The 25,421-nt window shown below is 42.3% G+C and overlaps 1 protein-coding gene across 3 annotated transcripts in view; it reads left to right on the top strand.

Annotated features, from left to right (window-relative positions):
* Positions 1-25,421, top strand: part of LOC126194725 (collagen alpha-1(IX) chain-like) — a 419,736-nt gene that overhangs the window by 200,031 nt on the left and 194,284 nt on the right. For all 3 annotated transcript variants that reach the window (XM_049932976.1, XM_049932975.1, XM_049932977.1), the window contains one exon: positions 616-823. In XM_049932976.1, the coding sequence (XP_049788933.1) occupies positions 616-823 (208 nt within the window). The remainder of the gene's footprint in view (positions 1-615; positions 824-25,421) is intronic.

The following is a 25,421-nucleotide window of genomic DNA, read 5'->3' as shown; positions in this document are numbered from 1 at the left end:
CTCTTTGAGTTTCATCTGTGCTCACATGAAACGCGGGCTACGAAGACAACGTTTTGGCACAGGCAACTAGCTATAGACCAGCGTAGAGAATTGGCGGGAAGTACAGGCGGCTGCCTTCTATGACGAGTGTATTGGAAAGTTGGTACAACGCTACGACAAATGACTAAGTCGGAGCGGCAACTTTGTAGGAAGTACCTGGAAAGCGTAACCAATTACTGCAAATAAAATATTTTTGATTTTCAAAGTGGTTACCATTTCGCGTTCAGTCGGACCTTACTTTCCGAACAGTCGTCGTAAATTTAGTTCCAGTTAACTGTCTTCAAAGAACATAGCCATACGTGAAACCAAGACAAAATAAAAACGTATCGTAGTACACTCCCGATTTTTCACATGCAATCTGTCCAACTTCGATCCAACTTCCCACCTCTGTCGATAATCTTATCTCCCTATCGACCGTTCCATAGTCACAAACGTCGAGTTTAGTTAATCGGCCTGTGTTGCTTCCAGAGACAAAAGCAATGGGTCTCCGAGCTCCCAGTTTACTAAGCGGCGCCCTTTGTGAAGTTTAGCCCTGAGCTGCTGAAGTGACGACTGTTGCCTGGGATCTGCCCACAGAGCTGCTGGAGGAGGAGGAGCAGCTGCGGCTGCCGTGCGCAGACTTCCGTCCCGGTGAGGACGACCTGCAGGCGTTCGACTTCATCCGGCGCTTCCGGCTGGACGTGCTGGAGACGCAGTTCTCCGGCGTGACGCGCGTGCGCGGCTCCAACCGCATGCAGACCGCCTACCGGCTCGACAGGGGCGCCAACCTCACCGTCGCCACCAGGTCGGCCCTGACAGCACAGCTTGCTTCCATTTTTTGTCTTTATTGTTATTTCATCCCCCCGCGCCCCATACGGGCAAGAGGGGGGAGAGTGCTGTCGGCGGTACACGCAACCCGCTCTTCAGCCAACTGCCAGTAAAAAAAAAAAAAAGTTAGATGAAAAAAAAACAAGTAACAAATAGCGTAGTAATTTACATCAAATTTAAAACTTTTTAAAGGTAAAAAAATAAAACATAAGTTTAAAGAAGCACTTTCCTATCATGAGAACCTGAAAGAACCTGCAATGAAACACAGAGTTGTTGAAGGGGAAAAGGTAGGCTGTTGAGAAGGGTAGGAAAGTGGTTGTATAAGGATGGAGGACTGGTGCATAGCAGCGGTGGGGTAGGAGTGGCTGCTGGGGCAGAAGAGGGAGTGGAGTAGAAGGGGGGTGGTGGTTTGGTGACCCTAATAGTTGGTGGGAAAAGTAGGGTGAGGAAAGAAAGGCAGATGGGGAAGAAAGGGGGTGAGGAAATGTGGGAGGAAAGGGGAGGAAGTCCTGATAAGGTAGTCCCGTATCTGATAGGATAGGTAAATGTCGGGGCAGAGTTCATGATCTGGGAGGGGGAGATGGTTGAAGTTCCTTTGGGAGAGTATGTGGAGGGTGTGTAGGTAGAAGGTTGATAGGATGTGTTGGTAAAGGCGCGGCACCATATGAGGATTAGAAAGTAGAGGAGAAACGACAGCATTATTGGAGTCGAGTTTGCGATAGTATACAGGGTGATAGCCGAAGAAAAAAGTTCATATAAATATTGGTCTGCAAATGTTTGGTTACGAGGTTACGGCTAATAAAAGATTTTGTCTGAAATTTAGCAACTTCGCTATTATGAAGTCATCACAAAATTGTACGACATTAATGTAAAGCACGATTTTCATTTATTTTGTTGTTATTGATCTGGTGAATCTAATAAAACATGTCCCAGACGTGCATCTGCAGTAGTTTTCCAGAACATCCAGAGAAGCAAAGATTTAATTTCTTAATTTTTTAAATTTATTAACTGCTTGGCCCAATTTGTGTTTTAAATTCCAGACAACTGCACAAGATTTTCAACAGAAATTGTAGAGGATTTAGTTTTGGAAAAATGATGGTAATAAACACCATATCGGCATATTCCTCTGTCGTAAATTTGAAAGGTACCCCTGTTTCATAAATAATCTACAAACTATTACAGTAACTATGTGGTTTCACCCAAATACATTGTTGTTATTATGTTCTTTTACTGAACAATACAGAAAACTAACTCGTTTCAAGGTTAGGAAAGAACGGAAACAACTCACTAACGGTTGTCAACAAAGACATAAACGTTTCTACATTCCTAATGGAAAGTAAACAAATTTACTAGTATAATAATCTTTGCTTTTCTCGATGTTCCTGAAAACTCCTGCAGGTACACGCCTGGGACATGTTTTATTAGATTCACCAGACCAATAGCAACAAAATAAATGGAATCGTGCTTTACTTTAACCTCATACAGTTTTGCGATGGCTTCATGCTAGCGAAGTTCCTAAATTTCAGGCAAAATCTTTTATTAGCCGTAAATCCGTAACTTATGTTTATATGAACTTTTTTCTTTACTTTTACTTGTAGAATAACATGTTAAAATATTTGCGTATCTTCGTAAATCACCCTGTACATCGTTCGGAGCTGTTCTCTGTGAGTACAGAGAGGTGGGAATTCCTGTGCGGGAAGGTAAACGGATGCAGAAACTTCTTCCATTACAGCTGCAGTCTAACATATACAGTCGCGACACCAGCGTTCCAGGCGGTGAGAAAGCACTTGTCGAAAGAATAATGTTAGTTTTCCATTAATTTTCTAGTTAATTAACGAAATAGTTGTTATATATATTGCGAACATGCATTACCAAGGGACACGAATTATCGTGAGATAAGTGTAAAAGCTGTCGAATCTCACCTATGACATAAGCTACAACTTATTCAGGAAGAAATATTTTCCATATGTGATTTCAGTTTACTCCGCTGAAAAAATGAGAGTTTAAACACAAATTTCATGCATGAGAAGCATATATTTCTGTTTCTGTCCTTATTACGATAGGCAGTTTCCTTGATACGCAAAAACATTTTATGGAGTTTAATGATTCACCCGTTCTTACGCATCACTCGACGTCCTAATATATGAATATTTTTGTAAATGTAATTATTTTTGCTTCAGAAGCGAATGTTTTTAAGACTGTTGCCGTTTGTGACTCGGATGCAGCAACAATTGTGCAACTGGTTTCATTTGTAGTGAGAAACAGTTTTATTGTTTTTGACATTTTATTGTCACGTCTATGCGGTTTTCCCTTCAGCTAAAGATGTTTTGGCGTAATTGGTACGTTAAATAATGTAGGTATTACATTTCATACATATTTTCTACTTTCCACATTCACATATTAGGCTGGAAGTGTAGCAAACAAAACTCCGCGTTGTTGGATAGATATACGTTTCCTGCAAAAAGTCAGGTCTTTTGGTGTTTACTAGTAATTTTTAGTTATTAAAGGAAAAAGTCAAACGTATGTAAATATCTGTAGGTTACGAGAGAATCGTAAATAAATTGTTCTGTAATATACCGTATTATACCTCCCATGGTACTTAGGAAACTAAAGAATGACAAATGTTGTGTAATTTTTTTTTGTTGTTATTGGCGATTTTTAAGGCTCTCTATTGTAAAAACTGTTACAAATCAATATACGCGACAGCATTCGCACTCATCTGATATCACATTAGAAGAGTCGCTTGCTGGACGTTTGGTGCGCTGCTAAGCAGTGGGTGGTGAAAAAGAGAAGGGGTGTCGCAATTGTTGTGTTACATTGTGCTATAGCCATCATATTGGGCAACGGCCTTGCCGCAGTGGTTACACCGGTTCCCGTGAGATCACCGAAGTTAAGCGCTGTCGGGCGTGGTCGGCACTTGGATGGGTGACCATCCAGTCCGCTATGCGCTGTTGCCATTTTTCGGGGTGCACCCAGCCTCGTGATGCCAATTAAGGAGTTACTCGACCGAATAGTAGCGGCTTCGGTCAAGAATACCGTCATAACGACTGGGAGAGCGGTGTGCTGACCCCACGCCCCTCCTATCCGCATCCTCCACTGAGGATGGCACGGCGGTCGGATGGTCCCGGTAGGCCACTCATGGCCTGAAGACGGAGTGCTTTTTTATAGACATCATATTCACTGCGACAGAACAGGAACTGTATTAATGATTAAATCAGTTTTAATATATAGTTTATTTTTCAGTCCCAGTTGCACTTTCGTTAACAATATTACTAGTTTCGATCTTCCTGTATCGTCTTCAGAACTAGGTTGTTGCGTCAGCAGCTTGTTGTGCCTGTATCAGAACCACACGTTCAGAATACTACGAGGTGCGTTCAACAAGTAAAGCGTCACATTTTTTACTGCAAGCAAGTCGATTTTATTCAGGACTCGAATACGCCATATTATTCTCCACTCTTTCGGCTACAAAACCCTATTTTTCAACATAATCTACGTTCAATGCGACGGTCTTACGTTACCCTACTGGCAGGGCCTGTATGCCCGCATTATACCACTCCACTGGTCGCCTGTCACGATTTTCGACAAAAAATTTCCAAGATTATCCTCGTAACGCGCATGCAATTCGGCGCAGGTGGTCCTTCGTTGCTGTTTGTGGTCCTCAGATAGGCGGCTAAAAACCCAGCGGGCACACACCTTTGAGTACCCCAAAGAGTGTGTCAGCACTACCAACACAGACATCCAGTTGTGCAGCGAGGTGTTTGATTACGATCCGTCGGTCACCTCGAATGAGAGTGTCCGTACGTTCCAACGCGGGAGATCGGAGAGATTTGCGCTATCCTGTTGCGATCGACTCATCGTGCTTTTGTTCACTGCCATGTCTCCGCAAACATTCTGCAAGCGCCTATGAATATCTGCGATGCTCTAGTTTTCCACCGAAAGAAACTCAATGCAGTTCTCTTCCTGAAACTCACTCCGTTAGAGGGGCCGTTTTGAATGCCACGTATAGCGCCGCCATCTATCGAAACTTCATGAAACTGTAGAGGCTGAAGCCGAAATACTTCACGAAGTCGCACAGGAGATCCCTCAGTTTTTCAACCGAAAATGGGGGATAAAATTAAACCTACACAGTATTGTGAATCTAGCTGAATGTATCGGCAGTTTTTTGAAGAAGATATCAGAAGATAGCTTTAATAGAAGGATATTGGACCCAGATCTGCTTGCTCCCAAACATGGATTTCATTCGGATCTAGAAAAGGAAAAGAAAGTTATTCACAGGAGAGTGAAGAGATGTTTTGCCAATGAGTCGAACTATGAACTTACTGATGAAGGTAATGCAAACCGCTCCTTTACGGTAAGTCTGTTCTATCTTATTGTCGATACAGAATTCTCCCTGTACTATAAGATGTATTTTGCCTTATGAACAATCATAGTAAGAGCGTCAACTTTTTATACGACATTCAACATATGCAGATATGAGTTGGTAGAAAACGACTATTGATAAAATGGCAAATGACCTTGGGAAATGTGACATCAGTGGGAAGAAACTAAACGATTAGTTTTGATTTTAGCTTGCTAGAAGTTTTCCACAAAGTCCCTTATTTTATATAATACAAAAAGCAAATTCGTTAATTTTTCCGCCTTTTAGAAGCATACGAATCTTCCTGCCTGCCGTTAGTAGTTGTAACGTAGCAAGTACGTTATGTAGAATTGTATAAATGTCTCCTCCTCCGTCTTTCATTTACTTTCATTTGAACTCCCAAGTAAATTTTTTGTGATAATAATAATGTAAAAGTGTTAACCTAAATTTAAAGACAAGAAACCATCGCACCCACAAGGTAATGTGATTGAACTATTTATTCCGTCACTTAATGCAGTCTTAAAGTACAATATTCACATAAGAGAGAGCACATTCACTGACATTAGGCAGGCGGACGCTTGGACGTTAAATACACTCCTGGAAATGGAAAAAAGAACACATTGACACCGGTGTGTCAGACCCACCATACTTGCTCCGGACACTGCGAGAGGGCTGTACAAGCAATGATCACACGCACGGCACAGCGGACACACCAGGAACCGCGGTGTTGGCCGTCGAATGGCGCTAGCTGCGCAGCATTTGTGCACCGCCGCCGTCAGTGTCAGCCAGTTTGCCGTGGCATACGGAGCTCCATCGCAGTCTTTAACACTGGTAGCATGCCGCGACAGCGTGGACGTGAACCGTATGTGCAGTTGACGGACTTTGAGCGAGGGCGTATAGTGGGCATGCGGGAGGCCGGGTGGACGTACCGCCGAATTGCTCAACACGTGGGGCGTGAGGTCTCCACAGTACATCGATGTTGTCGCCAGTGGTGGGCGGAAGGTGCACGTGCCCGTCGACCTGGGACCGGACCGCAGCGACGCACGGATGCACGCCAAGACCGTAGGATCCTACGCAGTGCCGTAGGGGACCGCACCGCCACTTCCCAGCAAATTAGGGACACTGTTGCTCCTGGGGTATCGGCGAGGACCATTCGCAACCGTCTCCATGAAGCTGGGCTACGGTCCCGCACACCGTTAGGCCGTCTTCCGCTCACGCCCCAACATCGTGCAGCCCGCCTCCAGTGGTGTCGCGACAGGCGTGAATGGAGGGACGAATGGAGACGTGTCGTCTTCAGCGATGAGAGTCGCTTCTGCCTTGGTGCCAATGATGGTCGTATGCGTGTTTGGCGCCGTGCAGGTGAGCGCCACAATCAGGACTGCATACGACCGAGGCACACAGGGCCAACACCCGGCATCATGGTGTGGGGAGCGATCTCCTACACTGCCCGTACACCACTGGTGATCGTCGAGGGGACACTGAATAGTGCACGGTACATCCAAACCGTCATCGAACCCATCGTTCTACCATTCCTAGACCGGCAAGGGAACTTGCTGTTCCAACAGGACAATGCACGTCCGCATGTATCCCGTGCCACCCAACGTGCTCTAGAAGGTGTAAGTCAACTACCCTGGCCAGCAAGATCTCCGGATCTGTCCCCCATTGAGCATGTTTGGGACTGGATGAAGCGTCGTCTCACGCGGTCTGCACGTCCGGCACGAACGCTGGTCCAACTGAGGCGCCAGGTGGAAATGGCATGGCAAGCCGTTCCACAGGACTACGTCCAGCATCTCTACGATCGTCTCCATGGGAGAATAGCAGCCTGCATTGCTGCGAAAGGTGGATATACACTGTACTAGTGCCGACATTGTGCATGCTCTGTTGCCTGTGTCTATGTGCCTGTGGTTCTGTCAGTGTGATCATGTGATGTATCTGACCCCAGGAATGTGTCAATAAAGTTTCCCCTTCCTGGGACAATGAATTCACGGTGTTCTTATTTCAATTTCCAGGAGTGTAGAAGGCGGTGGGTGTGTCCATCCGGCGAAAATGCTACCGTTGTTAGCACGCCAGAAGTTAGATGGTGTCTCATTTGTACGGGCAGTCAGAGAGTAACTCAAGTGTTCTAGAGCAATCTTGGCGTATGTAGACCTTCCGTGAAAAAATAAATAAATAAATGCGCGGAACGGCTATTTCGGAGGGGAATCGCCGTAGATTCTCTGCGTTGTGATACATCGCGATCGTCGTAAAGTAGTCTCTTAGTTTCTTAACCCATCAAGCTAAGTACTACGTATTTTCACAGTATACTTAAGAGAGTACTGGAGGACAGAACCTAATGAGTTTGTTCCCTCTGCTGCATTTTGAATGTACTCATTCATTTGGAAAATTGAGAATAACTAATGTGACTGACTGGGCGGAAGCACAAATGTCTAGTGGGGGCGGGTGACAGCTCCAGTACTGGAGCGCTCTGAACATCAAGTCTACTGGACTGCCTTAGAGGGAGCTCATGCATATGAACGCTCTGCCGAAAATATTTGTTTCACGTTTAATTTAGGAACGTTTTTCGGGCACTACTCCAAGTGTCCGAACAGCACCTGAATAGCGACAAGTTATTATTTCACATAAATTAGATGAAAGTAGCGTGTCGTGTAGGAAGTGATTATTGACGGCGCGTGAAAGTCATTTTCTGATTGTGAAGATCTTTAGAATGACAATAGAGATGCGTACTCGAGCCAAAATGTTGTTTTTAACCTAATGGGCAAGTGATACAGGCGCATAGCTTTGCAATTTTGAGCATTTCTGATGTTTTTTCTTCATTGTTCAATCACGCTAATGGCCAAGTGGCCACGTATTCGAAGTACTGAGGTCCGGTCTTTTGGTACAGTTGCATAATGCTCAGGCGAACATGTGTTCTTTTTATAACCCTTCATTAAAGTATCGCCTGCCATCGTAAATTTCGTTGTATAGTGTTTTTGTTTTACCGTCTTATTGAGTTAAGTGACCATCTGGCCTGGCCCCCACCTTTTTTTTTTTCAGGATTTCAGGACATCTATTTGTCTCGGGCTTAACAATTATCAAACGATTTATCCTGAGTTAGATATTTATTTCATCTGTTTCAGTATGTGTTATTATTAGTTTTACACAATGTACATTTTGTAACAAATATTTTTTTTCTTTATCAGATTTCAATTCCCCCCCTCCCCCCCAAGGGCGGAGGAGGGAGGGGGCTGGCAGCAGCGTAATATGCTGCTCTACAGCCTACAGAAAAGTTAAAAAAACATAATGGGAATATAAACAAACAAGAAAAACAGGCGATAAAACGGTGACATTGTAAAAAACTGTAAAATGGCGGAAAGTTGTGGAACTTAAAATATAAAAACACTTCGGTGACAATGGGGATGAAGAGACACAAGGAGGAGACAGGCACAATTAAAAAACATGGCGACAGTCAGGTTTCTGTTCGCATGAGATAAAAAACACAACTAGAGACAGTATATGGTGGCTGTTTGCAACACTGACAGGGGACACACAACACTGAACACTCACTTATAACAGAACTATACAGGTGACACGGCGGCAGGTGGGAGGGGGGAGGGGGGACCCGGACCTATGAGAGGGAAAAGAGGGGGAGGAGAGAAAAGAAAAAAGGGGACCCGATGGAGGGAGGGGACATAGAAAAGGGGGGCTGGGCGGACACGAGATGGAGTGAGACAGGTGGGGGAGGGAGAGCAAAAAGGACTCAGGGGAGAGAAGGGAGGCAGAGAGAGGGTAGGTGGGGGAAAAACAGGATGGAAGGGAGGAAGAGGGAGCCCGGGGAAAGGACAGAGGAAGGGAGGGGGAGGTGAGGATCAGAGTCGATAGGAGGGATAAATAGAGGGAGAGAGGACATCATCCGAGAGGAGGAGTCGATGGGAGCCACCTTGGGAAAGGAGATGAAGGGTGGAGATGTGAAGAGTAGGAGGGACACAACAGTGAAGGCGCAGCAGAGGGCTGGATTTGGAGAGGAGAGGAACAACCAGGGGATGAGAGGGATCAAGGCGGCAGGAGGTGTAGAGGACGCAGATATGTTCAAGGAAAAGGAGCAGATGGGGGAAAGGAATCAGGTCATAGAGGATCCGCGTGGGGGACTGGAGTTGTATACAGAAGGCAAGGCAGAGTGCATGGCGCTCGAGGATCTGGAGGGACTTACAGAATTTGGGGGCAGGGGGGGGGGGGAAGATATCTAGGTGGGACTAGCATAACAGAGGATGGGACGGATTAAGGATTTGTTGGTGTGGAGTATGGTAGAGGGGTTCAACACCCATGTCCGGTCCGAGAGGAGTTTGAGGAGTCGGAAGCAGTTGTGGGCTTTGGATTGGATAAAGTGGAGATGAGGGATCCAGGTGAGGTGATGGTCAATGGTGAGACCAAGGTAGGTGAGGGTGGGAGAGAGGCGGACAGGACAGGCACAGATGGTTAGGGAGAAATCAAGGAGCCGGAAGGGGCGAGTAGTACGACCTACAATGATTGCCTGGGTCTTGGAAAGATTGATTTTCAGGAGCCACTGGTTACACCATGTGGCAAAAAGGTCAAGGTGATTCTGGAGAAGGCGTTGGGACAATTGAAGTGTAGGAGCGAGGGCAAGGAAGGCAGTGTCATCGGCATACTGCAGGGGGTGTACTGGAAGAGACCTGGGGCACACCCGCAGAGGGGTAGAAGGTGCGGGAATCAGCATTATGGATGGTAACATAGGAGGGGCGGTGGGAGAGGAAGGAAGCAATCAGATGGTCATAGTTGACAGGAAGGGAGTAGGTCTGGAGTTTAAACAGCAGACCAGGATGCCAGACAAGGTCTTAGGCCTTTTCGAGGTCGATGGAAACAAAAATGGCGGAGCGACGGGAGTTAAGCTGGAGGGAGAGGAGATGAGTGAGGCGTAGGAGTTGGTCATCGGCAGAGATAACAAATAAAAGTGATACTTTACATTTATTACATATAATTAAGATTGTTATGCAGTATCATAAAGTTTTAATCTAGAACATATGATCACCTTAATTCAATTTCTAAATTCAAAGTGTTTGGTGTGGTTTTCTTGGATTCTATAAGGGCGTACAAAAAGAAACGAGACGGAGTCTGGAATGCGCAAACCGGTGCCAGGAGGGTAATATCGTGGCGTGTGTAACGAGGTGTGGTTCCGACCAGAGCGTGGAAGTTCACAGCCCGTCGCTAGAGGGCACACGTACACTTCATGTGACTATACAGATTTAGCAGCAGCATGCATCAGTCGTCCAACGTTGCCAGGCGCATTGCAAGATGTGACCAAGATGGCCCCCTTCTGATTCACTTCCTGCAGCACGGGATAAAGGTGAATGCCCAGCGTTGCTCGCAAACCTTGACCATCCTCCGCCAAGCGATAAAATCAAAACGACTAGGCAATCTCCACCGTGGAGTCATTCTGCTCCTTTACAATGCAAAATCTCATACGGACAACACAGTCGTGGCACTCCTGCAGAAATTCAAGTAACAGACCAGACCTCTCTCCCTGTGATACGCGATTTTTGGTCCCCTTAAAAAGGCTCTGAGGGGCAAACGATTCACCTCGGACGACGACGTCCAGCTGTACATGCGGAAATGGCTAACATCAGAACCCCGGGAATTTTATGAGACAGCCATTCACCGCCTTGTGTCACAGTGGGACAAGCGTCTCAACAGCCAGGATCAATACTTCGAACCTACAGGTACTGGTTTCTGTAATTATGCCTCCGGCTCGTTTCTTTTTGAACGCCCCCTATATAAATAGCTATCGTATGGACAGTTTGTGGACCAGTGAGTACCCGATTCGTGTTAAAGATAATGATTAATATGATTGACTGAAGTATCTTTAATGGCGTACAAGGGAAAGCATTCGCCAGATGCAAATGTTTTTCTTGTGCTCTCGCCAAAAACAATAGGTCCGTAATTTTCAATTCTTCGCTAATGTAAGATGCAAATTCAGAGAGGACAATGAACCTCTTAATTAAAACTGATTGTTCATCACAGTTTCAGACTTTCTATTTGCGACTAACTTCCTACTTCCCAAGCTACCGTATTTGATTAAGATTACCGCTAAATAATTGTAGTGTGTGCTAACGAGGGTGGAAGAGCGGTATTATACTTGATTGTAGACTCGACGAGACGCTAGTATGTCTGGATTTGAGGCACTCGCGACAACCTGTACACGTTAGACTATCGTCGGCACGTAGTCTGCCCTGACTAGTTAATAGCGTGGCACCTATGCGTTAAGGTAACTAGACCCTGACATCTTACAAATACAAATTATAATCCCTTCAGACTTTGGTTTTATTTAAAGAAAAGCTTTAATTAATGTTTTCAACGTACCGCAAAGTCTGCTACCTTCCAAGCTGGTGAAAGAACTTTTAAAAATACAATTAGGAAAGAAACGAAAATGTAATTTTAAAAAGTAATGGCTTTACCGACATCGCTTTACGGCAGCGAACCGTGAGTGGCGACTCCAAAGGAAGAATGAGATTTTTAAGGTGTATTAGAGGATGTACAGGGATGGATAGGCTGCGAAGTGAAGATCTTAGGAAAGAAATAAATAAATATAGAATTACGACATAGTAATAGACAGAACTGGAACAATCACTTACAAAGAATGGAAAATACCACATGTCCCAAGGCAGTATTGGATTACATGGCTAGGGAAAGAAGAGACTGAAGGCGATGCAGAACACATAAAGCCGAAGGCAGGGCTGCCCAATCCATAAACTGCAGAAGATGAAGAAAAAGAAGAAAGGAATTTTTCAAACTTAAAATTGATAAATACGTACCTTAGGTCAACACTTCCTCAAGAACGATTGTCTGGATCGTCAACTTTAGCCGTTGAAAGAGACATCTTGAAGTCATTGCATTTAGCTTCTATTTTGAAATATTTTGCTGAGTTAAAGGCTAGAAAAATATTGTTATGATTTTGAATAAGGCCTACTAACACTTGTCAGTTCATAGATTGAACAATTGTAGGAATTATGTATGACTTTTAAGTACGCCCTCTTTCTTATCACACATAGATTTGGGTTTTCTTTTCCAATCGCATACATAAAAATTTTGACCAAGCTTATCAATCTTCAACTACTTTCACGGCACATTTTCTAACATTTAACTACTTATTGGCGGATTTTTCTTTACATCTAACATACGACATACACAGTTAAGCAGCATCAAATGTTTAGAATGCCAACATCAAATGGGATAATACATTTTATGTTCGTTTGCCACATAGTAAAATAATCTGTAAATTATAGAATTTAAAAACTCCTTTATTAAACTAAAAAAATTACAGATATTTTATACTTTCGTTCTTTCCAGTCAAGCTACTAGATGGAACATGTTTTTTGAAGCTAGAACAATACAGTAGGTCTAGTTCTTTCTAGTTTCACAAAAAGCTTCTCCATATCTCAATAACTACTTTAAATGGAAATGAGTTGTTTCTTCTTTTACTATTTAGCACTAGAATAAGAATAAGAAATTTATTTCTGTTACCGAGGAATGTCTACAAAGTAGTTATTTTAAAAGAAAGAGCAACCAATATCTACGATCACTAGGTTTAGACTCTCTTTTAAAGGCTTTACCATGAACCCAAGGAAAGGTAACTAATGTCTCATGAATATGTCGCTTGAGCAGATTGTTCACTCACGATGCCGTTGTCTACAGGAAAATATCACCGATCGACTATCACCAGGAAAACTGCACAAAACTTAACATCCGGTGGAGTGAATGGGAGTTTTCCTTAAATGCTGATAGATGATTTCATTGTCTACAACGAAGAGCAGGGATATAGCTTATGAAGGAAGGGTCCTACAGTGTGTGAAAAAAAGAACTGTATTTCGTACTGCCAAAAGATGCTGGTACCTCTCTATTTGATATCTGATCGTCTACAGATAAAAAATTTATTTACAGCAGCATTTCAGGAAACTTTCTTACTGTGGCATCAAATAAAATACAAGCCATGCGGCTTCAAGTTAATCAATCTTCGTATACTGTCATAATAAAGTTTCGTCTTACATACTGACTTCCTAAGATCCTAACGAAAGCATGCCTTGCGATTCGGTTCTGATATTGTAGACGTCATCATCGAAGGTTAGACTTTTATTTGGGGAAATCTCAAACAAAAAAATACTGCTCTAGGTGTTTGACATTATTTCCTACTTCACTCTAGGGTAGTACTGCAAGGAAGATGTGGCTGTTTCCTATTGCAGCTTCAGCTGCCAAGACAAAATGGTTATCTTTAATTAGTGTCATACTTGAGATACTTAGACAAAGGAAAGTTTCTCCATTCCAGAGTGTTCATTTTTCATTTCGCGTGTTCCTCGCGTCGCCACGTATAGAACGAAGCTCTGTGGAAACTGTTTTGTTAGTGTCATGACTACATTTCCTGCAAACACATAGCAGCCTTGAATGCATTGTGTTCTCTTCCTGTCCCGGGCCGCAATTTGTTCTAACGCGCGGAACAAATTGCGCTTTTGAAAGTTAGTCGAGTATTTCAGGCACCTTCAGGGTTTTCTGAGAACAGTCCCAGTTCTGAGTTGTTTCCTTTGTTCGCTCTTCCGCCAGTTTTAGTGGGGTGTTTGTTCTTTCCCTCCTTTCCTGTGTCGTCCACGCTCTTTTTCAACACTTCCCCTCCTTTCTTTTCAGCTTCGTCCTGCTACGTGGAGCAGTGGTTAAGGTACTGGACTCGCCTTCGGTAGGAGATGGGCCCAAACAGGGGCTCAAATAACAGTAGGGCCATCCGTAATGTTTCCCGTGATTTCCCAAAGTCACTTCAGAATACGGATATACATGATAATCAATATTTATAAAATATCGATGCTGGGATTTAAAATCGACTTTCACAATCGACCATGACGTTATTGAAATGTCAAAACATCGATAACGAAAACAAATTATCGACGTTCGATGTTTCTAAAAAAGGTTTCTCGCTGCCACTGTAAATAACTTTTTTTCGTCATAGAATCGTATCTTTTTTTATCAACATGTCTCATAACAATACCAGTGCAACACTTTCGCGCATTGTCAAATGTAGTCATTATCGGGGATGGCGGCGGTAGTGGGGTAGCAGTAGTTTTGAACGAAGGCTGTCGTTGTAGCTGAGCGTGGACTAATGGCTTGCATTGCTCATTCAGTTCATGGTGTTGGTGATGTCAAGAAGTGCGTGTTCGTATTGTATGGAATGCTTTCTCAATAGCTAAAAATGATACATCGAATTATGTAAGTACATTTTCTAGTTATGATATATAAGATTACATTTGATTCCCACAGTAGTTATACAAAAAAATCAAATATCCACAACTGATGTAGTTCAAATTTTTATGCACTGCCAGTCCTCGAAAAATTTTGCTCTTTTTTCTTTGTTACTTTGAAAGATAATTATTACGAATAATGAACACTTCCAGTTCTCTTTCATTTTCACTTCGTCTGTGTTAACGTTAACGATAGTTACGAAATGAGACTAGCACAGAAACGTCATACTCGTCGACGAGTGACGTCCTTACTGATTAATACATAGGACATTAGATGTTACTTTTTAAGGTATAAAGGAAGACTGTTTCTAACCCATAAATAGCAAAGTTGAAGGAATATATTACGTATACCTTATTACCAGAATGACCACTGAAGATGCTTTGTAAATAAAAGCAAAACATGGCTGGTTAAAAAGCACTCTTTCTAAACTGCAACACTGTAAGCAATAATAGTGATATAAAACAACTACTGCAAAAAACGGCCATGCAAAAAAACATATACTATCAGATTTTTTTGCCTAAAACCTGTAATATATTCTTTATATGCTTTCAAGGTGCAAGAGTAAATTTTGGTAAGAAATCAAATTAAATGTAGATCCAAGAACCAGACAAGTACAAAAAACACAATTTTCAGAAACTTAAAAGCACAGTCTACCTTCGTTTGTGTTGAGCGAACTAGTTAATCTTAGTCAAAAGAAACAATAAAAAAATTTAATTTTTAAATATGAGTATTCATTACGTTATTACTGGCAAAATACAATTTATTATTTAAATCTAAACATTCTTTGTAATTACTCATCAACCATCAGAAATGTCATCGTTGTCAAAATCAACATTACCCTTTCCAGATTGATCTTCAGTGTGCAAGTGCAATTCCTCCAATGAAAACTCATAGTATTTTCGATGTACAAGATCCTCAAGGTACTGCACGAGAGTCATAAAGTCCCTTCTCTTAGCAGGCTGCAACCCATCGCCATATGTCTTTCCCAACGCTAAAAAGTACACTCGCCGCTTGCTTTGTGGATGGCACCAGTCATCCGTGCGAGTGACGATGTCACGAATTTTCGCGCGAGTAACGGAGGGTTAATCTGTAAAGAAGTTTCAAATCGGCACACACTTCTCAGCACATTGAAAATTCACTGTGGGAAGTAAATTTTCGGTTTTCGTCGGGCTGTATCATTTCTGGTCCAATGTAATCTTGTACATCTGCGAACTTCTTGGGATTATATGTCAGTCGTTGATATTTGTTCCAGCTTTTTTAGCCACGTTTCACTTCCATATAAATCTGTGGGTACGACAATAATTACATGAAGATACATTTTTTGTGTCTTTTGAAAAGTGTCAGCTCAGAGTTCTTCCAATTTTCGCTTTATTTTTAAAATGTTATCTGATTTTTAATGATATTAATAATGTAATCGTGTGCAGCAATGCACCCAAAGCATTTACAATATGTTACCTGTTCTCACCTTGGTTTTCGTTTTTGAAGTTTCACAGCAATTGTAACTTTACAGCAAGCTCCCCCAGCTGTCGAGCTGATCGTTTCAGGTAGATTTTTAACAAGGCTATATGATGGAATATCAGCAAAGGATGAGAGATGCATGTAAATTAATATTTTCATGTGTTGTTCTCTACAATTTGTTGACTAACTCGTCTATACACAAACAGAATAGAATCGATACAAATATGTTTGTGGCACCCTGGTTAACATTCATCACTAACAGATATTGAAATAACGGTGTTTTTGTACAGACTTTTTAGAACAACTGGGTAATGTTTGAGTCGTTCTTACGAGATTTCTTGCAGAGGTTACAATTTGGTTAGGTGCACGATCTACCTCTGCGAAAATAATTTTACTTTCCTCCAAGCATGATATCAGTTACTATTTTAAACCTCAGCTACTATGGATTTTGACAGGAATACCACTACTATGCTGGGGTGCTCAGACTGCCCTTTTATTTTTTATGTATAAAACCACTGTTTCGGTGAGCATATATTTTCATTACTTCCTGTTGTTCGTTACACTTCTTGGAAACAGACTTAATGGAAATTTGCATTCTTTAAACAGTGCAGCGTTTAAAACACATTGAAAACCAAAACACAGCATAATTTGCAGTTTATTTTTATTTCATGCTCAAATGGCTCTGAGCACTATGGGACTTAACTTCTGAGGTCATCAGTCCCCTAGAACTTAGAACTACTTAAACCCAACTAACCTAAGGACATCACACACATCCATGCCCGAGGCAGGATTCGAACCTGCGACCGTAGCGGTCACGCGGCTCCAGATTGTAGCGCCTAGAACCGCTCGGCCACTCAGGTCGGCTTTATTTTATGTTTTACTAAAATAACAGCACAAAGTTACATCTTCAGTCACTCCTAGATTATCATCAGGGAGATAGTACTGCATATTCGCAACATAACTGTTCGGGAAAACACATTTCAGTTACGACAAATTGTATTTGGAATCAGCTTTGAGTTTATTACAAATCGTTTCAGTCTTAGAACGATTACTCCACCCCATAATTCTATCATGACAGAAATTTCACCAAATTTTTTAAATGTAAATTTAAACTGAAAATGGTAACAGAACCATCCTAGTTCCCTCACTTGTAGCATGGGGAAATTTGGAATGACCAAAGTATTTGACTGTGCCACGTGCATAAGAACAAATTGTGTGTTTGTGGCTCCTGAGATTAACAGAATCACAGAAATACTGTATTCACAGCGCATGTGAGGAAATTTCACTTCGATTTATATTATGCTTTTGCTTGTCCAGTCCACAGAAGCATATTTTTGGAGTCACTGTTCTAAGAAGTACGTTAAGTTGGTCTTAAATTGTCGGCTTTATGTTTTTGTATTTAATTAAATGTACATACCACAGTCTGCACGGTCTCGCGGTTTAGAGCAAGTCTTGAGATGTAATCATCACACTCTCACGCTCGTGTTCAGAGTCATCCTTCCCAGCGGAAGTTTATGTTGTTTACTGCTATTTATTTTACTGCTGAATTTTCGTAATGACCGGTCATTTATACGCTTAAAAATGCCCATTTGCTGAAACAGGATAATTTGAAAACGTTACATCAAGCAGAGAGGGCAGACTGTGTGAAGATAAGCTGACCCCTTCTTTACATGCAACAACCATCGTCATTAGCTGATTAGTTACAGTGATTTCTTTAAGTAATTTTTAATGGACGTTGCATTTTCCTACGCGTCCCGGCGCGTTCCAGACAAATTTGCGCTATTCAATCCGCTATTGTCGGAATCTCATGATTTTCCTTGCCTGCCTCCTCATTTTTTTGCCGTTCCTTCATTACCGGCGGCATTGTGGTGGGTACAGAGAGTGGCACTGTTTCGTGCCAAGCGAGCCAAAATCTCTCATTCACTGAGCGACGAGAAACCTAGTCATTGTGACGTCCACCGGCGTCCAACCTGCTGCCATTGTTGCCCGTTAAGAGAGAGTCGTTAGCCGTCTTTCAACTCCCAACAGCGCATCCCTGTTCACGAGGCATTTACTTGAGTCAAGCCCACGACGGAGTTCCGTTTTCGCCCTGCTGCAGGCATCGGCTCTTCGTCTGTATCGGCAGTGTGCCTACTGGGACCGAGGATTGAAATGAGGCTCCGAAGCTGTCGCCTATTGCGTAGCAGAAACGTCAGCCGGAGCAGAACGCAGGCTCCTCTCACATGGATCAAATCCACGCCGACCGGTCTGCCTCTATAATTTTGAAGTGTCGTGCAATCAACTAATCGTTTCGTATGCATCTCTATGTTATAAAGTAAGGCGAGTAGCTACAAAAGCGATGTGTGTACGTTATAACCCGCCTCATATAGGACAGCGCTTCCAAGCATAGAGGAGGAGCGATAGGGAAGCGTGGAGGGGATGAGGTCTGCGAATGCGTGGCGGCAGTGAGCAGGGAAACGAAGTCCATGTTGCCGAACTGTGTGGTAGCGGACAAGATTCACGTTTATTTGCGTATTACAGGATCAAATCAATGAGGGAATAATACATTTTAAAACCGATTTGGATCAGTCGTCAACAATAGAGAAATCTTATTTCACACCTTTGAGGTTGTGTCCACTGCTCCATAGCAATCGTCTGTCGGAACAGCTGACGCAGCAACATGAAGACGTAAAGCACAATTTTTCTCAAAACGGCGTTTGTCTAACGACAAGATCATCGAAGAGGCTGCAATAATTGTCATTTATTGCTATTTGAACTATATTATAATTAAAAATGTAATATACAACAAAATAAACTTCAAACTCAAACCGAAATCATTATATTTCTTTGACAACTACTTCCACGCGATATAATATTTTTAAATGCGTATAATGCGCGTATGTGAGTGGGTGTCACTGCAGTTCAATGTAAATCACTACGCGTAAAAAAAGAATTACTGGTAGCGAACAGTAGTGCGAAAGACTGTCGTAAAAACTGTCTGTATGTTATCATATTTTTCGGTATCAACAGGCATTATGAGTTTAAAGTAATTCTTTCGACATTACAGTTCGAGACTACGTTTATGATCCAGTGAACAAACAATTAACCATCTTCTGTGAATGACTCGATGCAATGCTGACGGATAACGTCGAAACCCAGCGACATCTCGACAGGGAACCCTCCCTTTTATTTTAAGGCATTTCCCAATTTGTACCTTGAAAATGACAGGGTTTACTTGTTGAAATAGGAGGTTTTGACGAATTTATCCGACCGCATTCTCGCGAGCAATTAGAGCATACAATACTCTGGGAAAAGCTTAACTTCTCCTTGGGCAATGTGTTGAACATAGCCTGAATACTTCATAGGCTACATATTTCTAATCAATAAAGGTTCCAAAGTCCTTGTGTACTATGCATGCAATTGATATGTTGACAAAAACATTTTTAAACCATGAGTCTTTAAAACCAAGAAAGATTATTGCTTTGCTTTGTTTCCTAGTCCACATCGTAATACCATCTGCTTTCCGAGTCCATGTTCGAACCATCTGATTGTAAGTTTAGGATGACAGGTTCAAGGCTTTTATACATTTTCATCTCCCTGTCAAAATCTACTTTCTGAAACTTTTCAGAGTGCCGCACACAATTGCGCCCACGCTGAAGGGAATGCTGTCTATTGCTTCATGCACATGCGTTTTCATTGTCTTTTATCTTCAATGTTTTGTTTTTTCCGCACCTAGCTTGTATAACCTGTCCGCAAATTAAGTCTATCGGATTATACTGACAGCGTTTTGTGGGTAAACGCAAAACTGTGTCACCACATTCATAGGCAAGAAATTCAAATTTGTAAATTCTGTCGCGTGACTTTCATAAATTACTGAGTTGCAGGAGTTCAGCACGAGTCTGGCTTATATTGTCCAGAATCTTTTTATTTTTCAGCCAGAGCACAATATCCCCTGTCCTGCTGTTCGTACTTTGTCATTTCTCTGGAACAGCTGAATGATAACTGGCATGGTAATTGCAATGACCGACTTCGAAGCAAGGAATGGCAAGAATTGTTCAGTCAAACACTTCTTGAAAGTGACAGCGCTTATTTCCGAATAGTGGTCACTACTGTTCTTCTTACACCTCAACACAAGTTTGCTTTCACGAACCAAATTAGAAGAAGAACCGGCTTGCACCCCTGTTTCATCAAGGTGATACATTGTAGAACTACCTCCTCCTCTTGTATCGTGCATCTGTATAAAGGACGTGGTTCATGCTGCTTCTAAATCGCTTCTTTCAATTAAAAACTATCTTTTTAATATTTTTGAAACCACTGTCTTTTAAAATTCTTTGCGTTGACAAACGCTACCATTGAATCCAATTTGCTCAGACATAATTGTAACAAGTTTTTGTGATGTCTGGTGTTCCATTCTTATACGCATTTCAAACATGGAGCGCTTTAATATAGCGTTGTCAGAACCATCTTTTTGTGTTACAAGTACACAGCAACATCTACGTGATTACTCTACTGTTCACAGTATAGTGCCTGGCGGAGGGTTCAAGGAACCATCTTCAAGCTGTCTCTCTACCGTTCCACTCTCGAACGGCGCGCGGGAAAAACGAGCACTTAAATTTTTCTGCGTGAGCCCTGATTTTTCTTATTTTATCATGATGATCATTTCTCCCTATGCAAGCGGATGCCAACAGAATATTTTCGCAATCGGAGGAGAAAACTGGTGGTTGAAATTTCATGAGAAGATCCCGTAACAACGAAAAACGCCTTAGTTTTAATGATTGCCACTCCAATTCACGTGTCATGTCTGTGGCACTAACTCCCCAATTTCGCGATAATACATAAGGAGCTGCCCGTCTTTGCACTTTTTCGATGTCATCCGTCAGTCCCACCTTATACGGATCCCACACCGCACAGCAATACTCCAAAATAGCCGGACAAGCGTGGTGTAAGCAGTCTCTTTAGTAGACCTGTTGCACCTTCAAGTGTTCTACCAATGAATCGCAGTCTTTGGTTTGCTCTACCCACAACATTATCTATGTGATCGTTCCAATTTAGGTTATATGTAATTGTAATCCGGAAGTATTTAGTTTAATTTACAGCCTTCAGATTTGTGGGACTTACCGTGTAATCGAAATTTAGTGGATTTCTTTTAGCACTCGTGTGAATAACTTCACACTTTTCTTTATTCAGGATCAACTGCCACTTTTCGCACCATACAGATATATTATCTAAATCATTTTTCAATTCGTTCTGGTCATCTGATGACTTTACAGGACGTTAAATGACACCATCATTTGCAAACAATCTAAGAGGGCTACCCAGATTTCCTCCTACGTCGTTAATTAGATCAGGAACAATAGAGATCCTGTAACACTTCCTTGGGGAACGCCGGATATTACTTCTGTTTTACTCGATGACGTTCCGTCTGTCACTACGGACTGACCTTTCTGACAGGAAATCACCAATCCTGTCGCACAACTGAGGCGATATTCCACAGGCACGCAGTTTGGTTAGAAGATGCTTGAGAGGAACAGTGTCGAAAAATCCTTCTGGAAACCTAAAAATATGGAATCAATTTGACATCCCCTGTCGACAGCACTCACTAATCCATGAGTATAAAGAGATAGTTGTGTTTCACAAGAGCGATATTTTTTCAATCCGTGCTATGTATCTTGCGATTTCGATGCTTCCCAGGCGACACGAAAACAAATTTTCCTGAGGTTTCTACCGCTACAACACTTTTGTTTGCTATTCTCTGTACAGTTCTCTTGCCGACAAGGGTTTCTGCAGTTCGTTTTTGAGTGTTCAAAACGTCAAAAACAGAAGTCTCGGCTTTCAGATTCAAATTTGAAAAAGTTATAAAAAATGCAGGACATAAACCTCCACGTCTGCTTGTGAAGCATCTATATCTACTTCTATATGATTACAACTCACAATTAAATGCCTGGCGGAGGGTTCATCGAACCACCTTCAAGCTATTTCTCTACCGTTCCACTCTCGAACAGCCCGCGGGAAACACGAACACTTTAATTTTTCCGTGCGAGCCCTAATTTCTCGTATTTTATTATGATGATCATTCCTCTCTATGTAGGAGGGCGCTAACAAAGTGTTTTCGCACTCTGAGGAGAAAATTGGTGACTGAAATTTCATGAGAAGATCCCGCCACAACGAAAAATGCCTGTTTTGATGATTACCACCCTGTTTCGCGTAGCATGTCCGAGGTAGTCTCTCCCCATTTCGCGATAATACAAAACGAGTTGCCCTTCTTTGAATTTTTCGATCAATCCTATCTGCTGCGGATCCAACACCGGCCAGCAATATTCCATAAGAGATCGGAAAAACGTGGTGTGAGAAATCTCTTTAGTAGTAGACCTGTTGCATTTTCTAAGTTTTCCACCAATAAATCGCAGTCTTTGGTTTGCTTTCCATTCATTATCCATGTGATCGTCATTCATGATTGTAATCCCTAATTATTTAGTTGAATTTACAGGCTTTAGATTTGTATGTTTTACCCTGTAAACAGAAACGTAGCGGATTGCTTTTAGTACTCATGTGACTGACTTCAGATTTTCAGTATTTAGAGTTCATTTCCATTTTCTCGCCATTAGAGATGATGATGATGAAGTCGCAAACTCCGTGACGGAGCGTAGGGGAACGATGCGGGAGACCCGCACCGCCGTACTAGGCAAGGTCCTAGTGGTTTGCCATTGCCTTCCTCCGACCGTAATGGGGATGAATGATGATGAAGACGACGCAACAACACCCAGTCATATCGAGGCAGGAATAATCCCTGTCCCCGCCCGGAATCGAACCCAAGACCCCGTGTTCGGGAAGCGAGAACGCTACCGCGAGACCACGAGCAGCGGACAGATATCTAGTCTAAATCATTTTATAATTTGTTTTAATCATCTGATGACTTTATAAGACAGTCAATCACAGCATCATCTGCAAACAGTCTAAGAGGACTGCTCAGATTGTCTCCTAAATCGTTTATTAGATCATGAACAACAAAAGGCCTACAACACTTCCTTACAAACGCCAGATATCACTTCTGTTTTACTCGATGATTTTTCCGTCGATTACTATATACTGTGACCTTTCTGACAGAACCCAGTCGCACAACTAAAACGATACTCCATAAGCATGCAATTTAATTAAAGTTGCTTGTGAGGAAGCCCACATTTATAGCGATCACCTGTCACATTCATCTGGAAATTACTAAAACGTTTACAGATGCACTTTATCAGCTTTACTGCTCAAGAATGAAACTGCATTGTCGCGAAATACGGCAACGATGCAGTATGCGGAAGAGAGAGTCTCACAGTCTAGTTTGTAACTCGCACTCGGAGGGAGAATGAAACTTATCGGCTGCTAGAAGTTAATGATGGGGGATGCGCAGAAGGGCTGAAAATAGGGCCGCCTTCCTAAATGACGGGAACTTTAGTGATGCCAGATGTCTCTATTTTCGCGTCATGACCCGTATCGTATAAGCATTACGCGGGTCGCCATACGTACCAACACTTGTGGGCCCTGGTAACAATTCGAAATACAGCGTGACAAAACAACAGGAAATTTTGTAATGGAGATTAACGGATGAGCACAATTACTTTACTCATATTTATTTATGTCAATATATTAGTACAGAATATGCCATTTTTGAATGTCACAAGTATTTTTATTTCTTGAACATCACATCCGATAGATGCGCTCCCCCTCGGTGCACACATCCCTGCAGCCTAACCGGAACGTTATGCATGATTCGACCTAACATTTCAATAGGAATCCTGGAGATTTCCTCTCGTATTCTCGCTTTTTCTTCAGCGGTAGCAGGTCGAGCACACTGAACCGCGATCTTCAGATGACTCCACAAGAAAAAATCACACGCTATCAGATGAGGAGATGTTGGGGGTTACGCAATGTCACCGCATTTTGAAATGACATGGTTACCAAACAATCGTCGCACGCCTCCTATCGATATCCGTGCTGTATGTGCCATTGTTCTGTCATGTTGAAACAAACTGCTGACAGGAAAATGGGGCCTATAAAGCCACTTGATGACATGGCGCACCATACAGAAACATTGCTCCTGTGCAATGGACGCTCGTGTAGCTGACGTGGATTATTCTGAGACCAATAGCGAAAATTCTGTCTGTTGACAAAGCCACTGAGGTGTATGTAGGTGAGCTTCGTCTGACGTCCGTAGGTTGTTAATGAAATTGTCACTGTCGTGCACTTTTGACAACATGCGTTCAAATGGTTCAAATGGCTCTGAGCACTATGGGACTCAACTGCTGTGGTCATAAGTCCCCTAGAATTTAGAACTACTTAAACCTAACTAACCTAAGGACATCACACACATCCATGCTCGAGGCAGGATTCGAACCTGCGACCGTAGCGGTCGTGCGGTTCCAGACTGTAGCGCCTTTAACCGCTCGGCCACTCCGGCCGGCAACATGCGTTCAGCACACTGTCCAATCATTAGCAGATTCTTAGGCTCAAGTTGCTGAACTATCTGCAGCTTATAGGATGGAACTTTAAGTATACTTTATTTGTTGAACAATGGAACGATGAACCTGTAGAGACTTTGCGTCACGTCGAACAGAGCGCTGTGGGCTTCTTACAAAAGCAGTTCGCACAGCCTCCATATTGTCTCCAGTACGAGCGGTTCGGGTCTCCCTGTCTCCCGATGTTGAAATGACGCCAAATTCTCGATCCGCAGCCACCACACTTCCACACTTGCACACTACACATATTCAACTGCTCCATCTTTATTGTTCACTATATTGTATGACTACTCAAGGTGATTTATGTATCTCATTCGGCGCCACCTACGTCGCAGCGTTGCCACAACACGTTCCAAAATTTCCCATTCCCTTTAGTCACCCTGTATAATGCGTATTCACTTCACTTCAAAAATGGCCGAGGTTATGCAAGTTCATAAATGATTTCCTGAAAACGTCTCTTACAAAAACATGTAAGACATGGATAACTAAAGAGATTAAAATCCAATGTAATAGAAGAATGAAAAGTTATATAAAGACAACAATACGTCAATGTCAGATATTATTTCCCGTCTACAACAAATAATGTATTACTTTAAGGAATGTTATTAACATATCCAGAAACATGCAAGTCCTGACAGAAGTTAATAGCGCAAATAACAAGAATAAAACTATGTGGTATATTGTCAAACAGGAGACAGGACAAGTGTAGAAGATACAATAACAAATTAGTTTAATTGACAATTTTCTGTCTAAGAATTCACAAGTTACAAATATTTTCTAAATGTAGCAGCAAAATAGGATTGAAGGGTTCAGTTGAAGAAGTAAGAGAATAGGCCTATATTAAAAAGGTAATTCTGCAAAACTTTAAGCAAGAAGTAGTAGCACCAACATTCTTCTCTGGAATTGACAGAATTATGAAAATTCTAAAAAACAAAAGCTCATGTAATATTACTGGAATTTCAAACTGAATTCTGGAAAGTAGTTCAAACTTGGTACGTAATGTCCTAAAT

The sequence above is a fragment of the Schistocerca nitens genome, chromosome 7 (assembly GCF_023898315.1).
Source record: "Schistocerca nitens isolate TAMUIC-IGC-003100 chromosome 7, iqSchNite1.1, whole genome shotgun sequence".
NCBI classification, from domain to species: domain Eukaryota; kingdom Metazoa; phylum Arthropoda; class Insecta; order Orthoptera; family Acrididae; genus Schistocerca; species Schistocerca nitens.
Note: the sequence above shows the minus strand (reverse complement) of the source record. Positions and strands in the feature narration are given on the sequence as shown.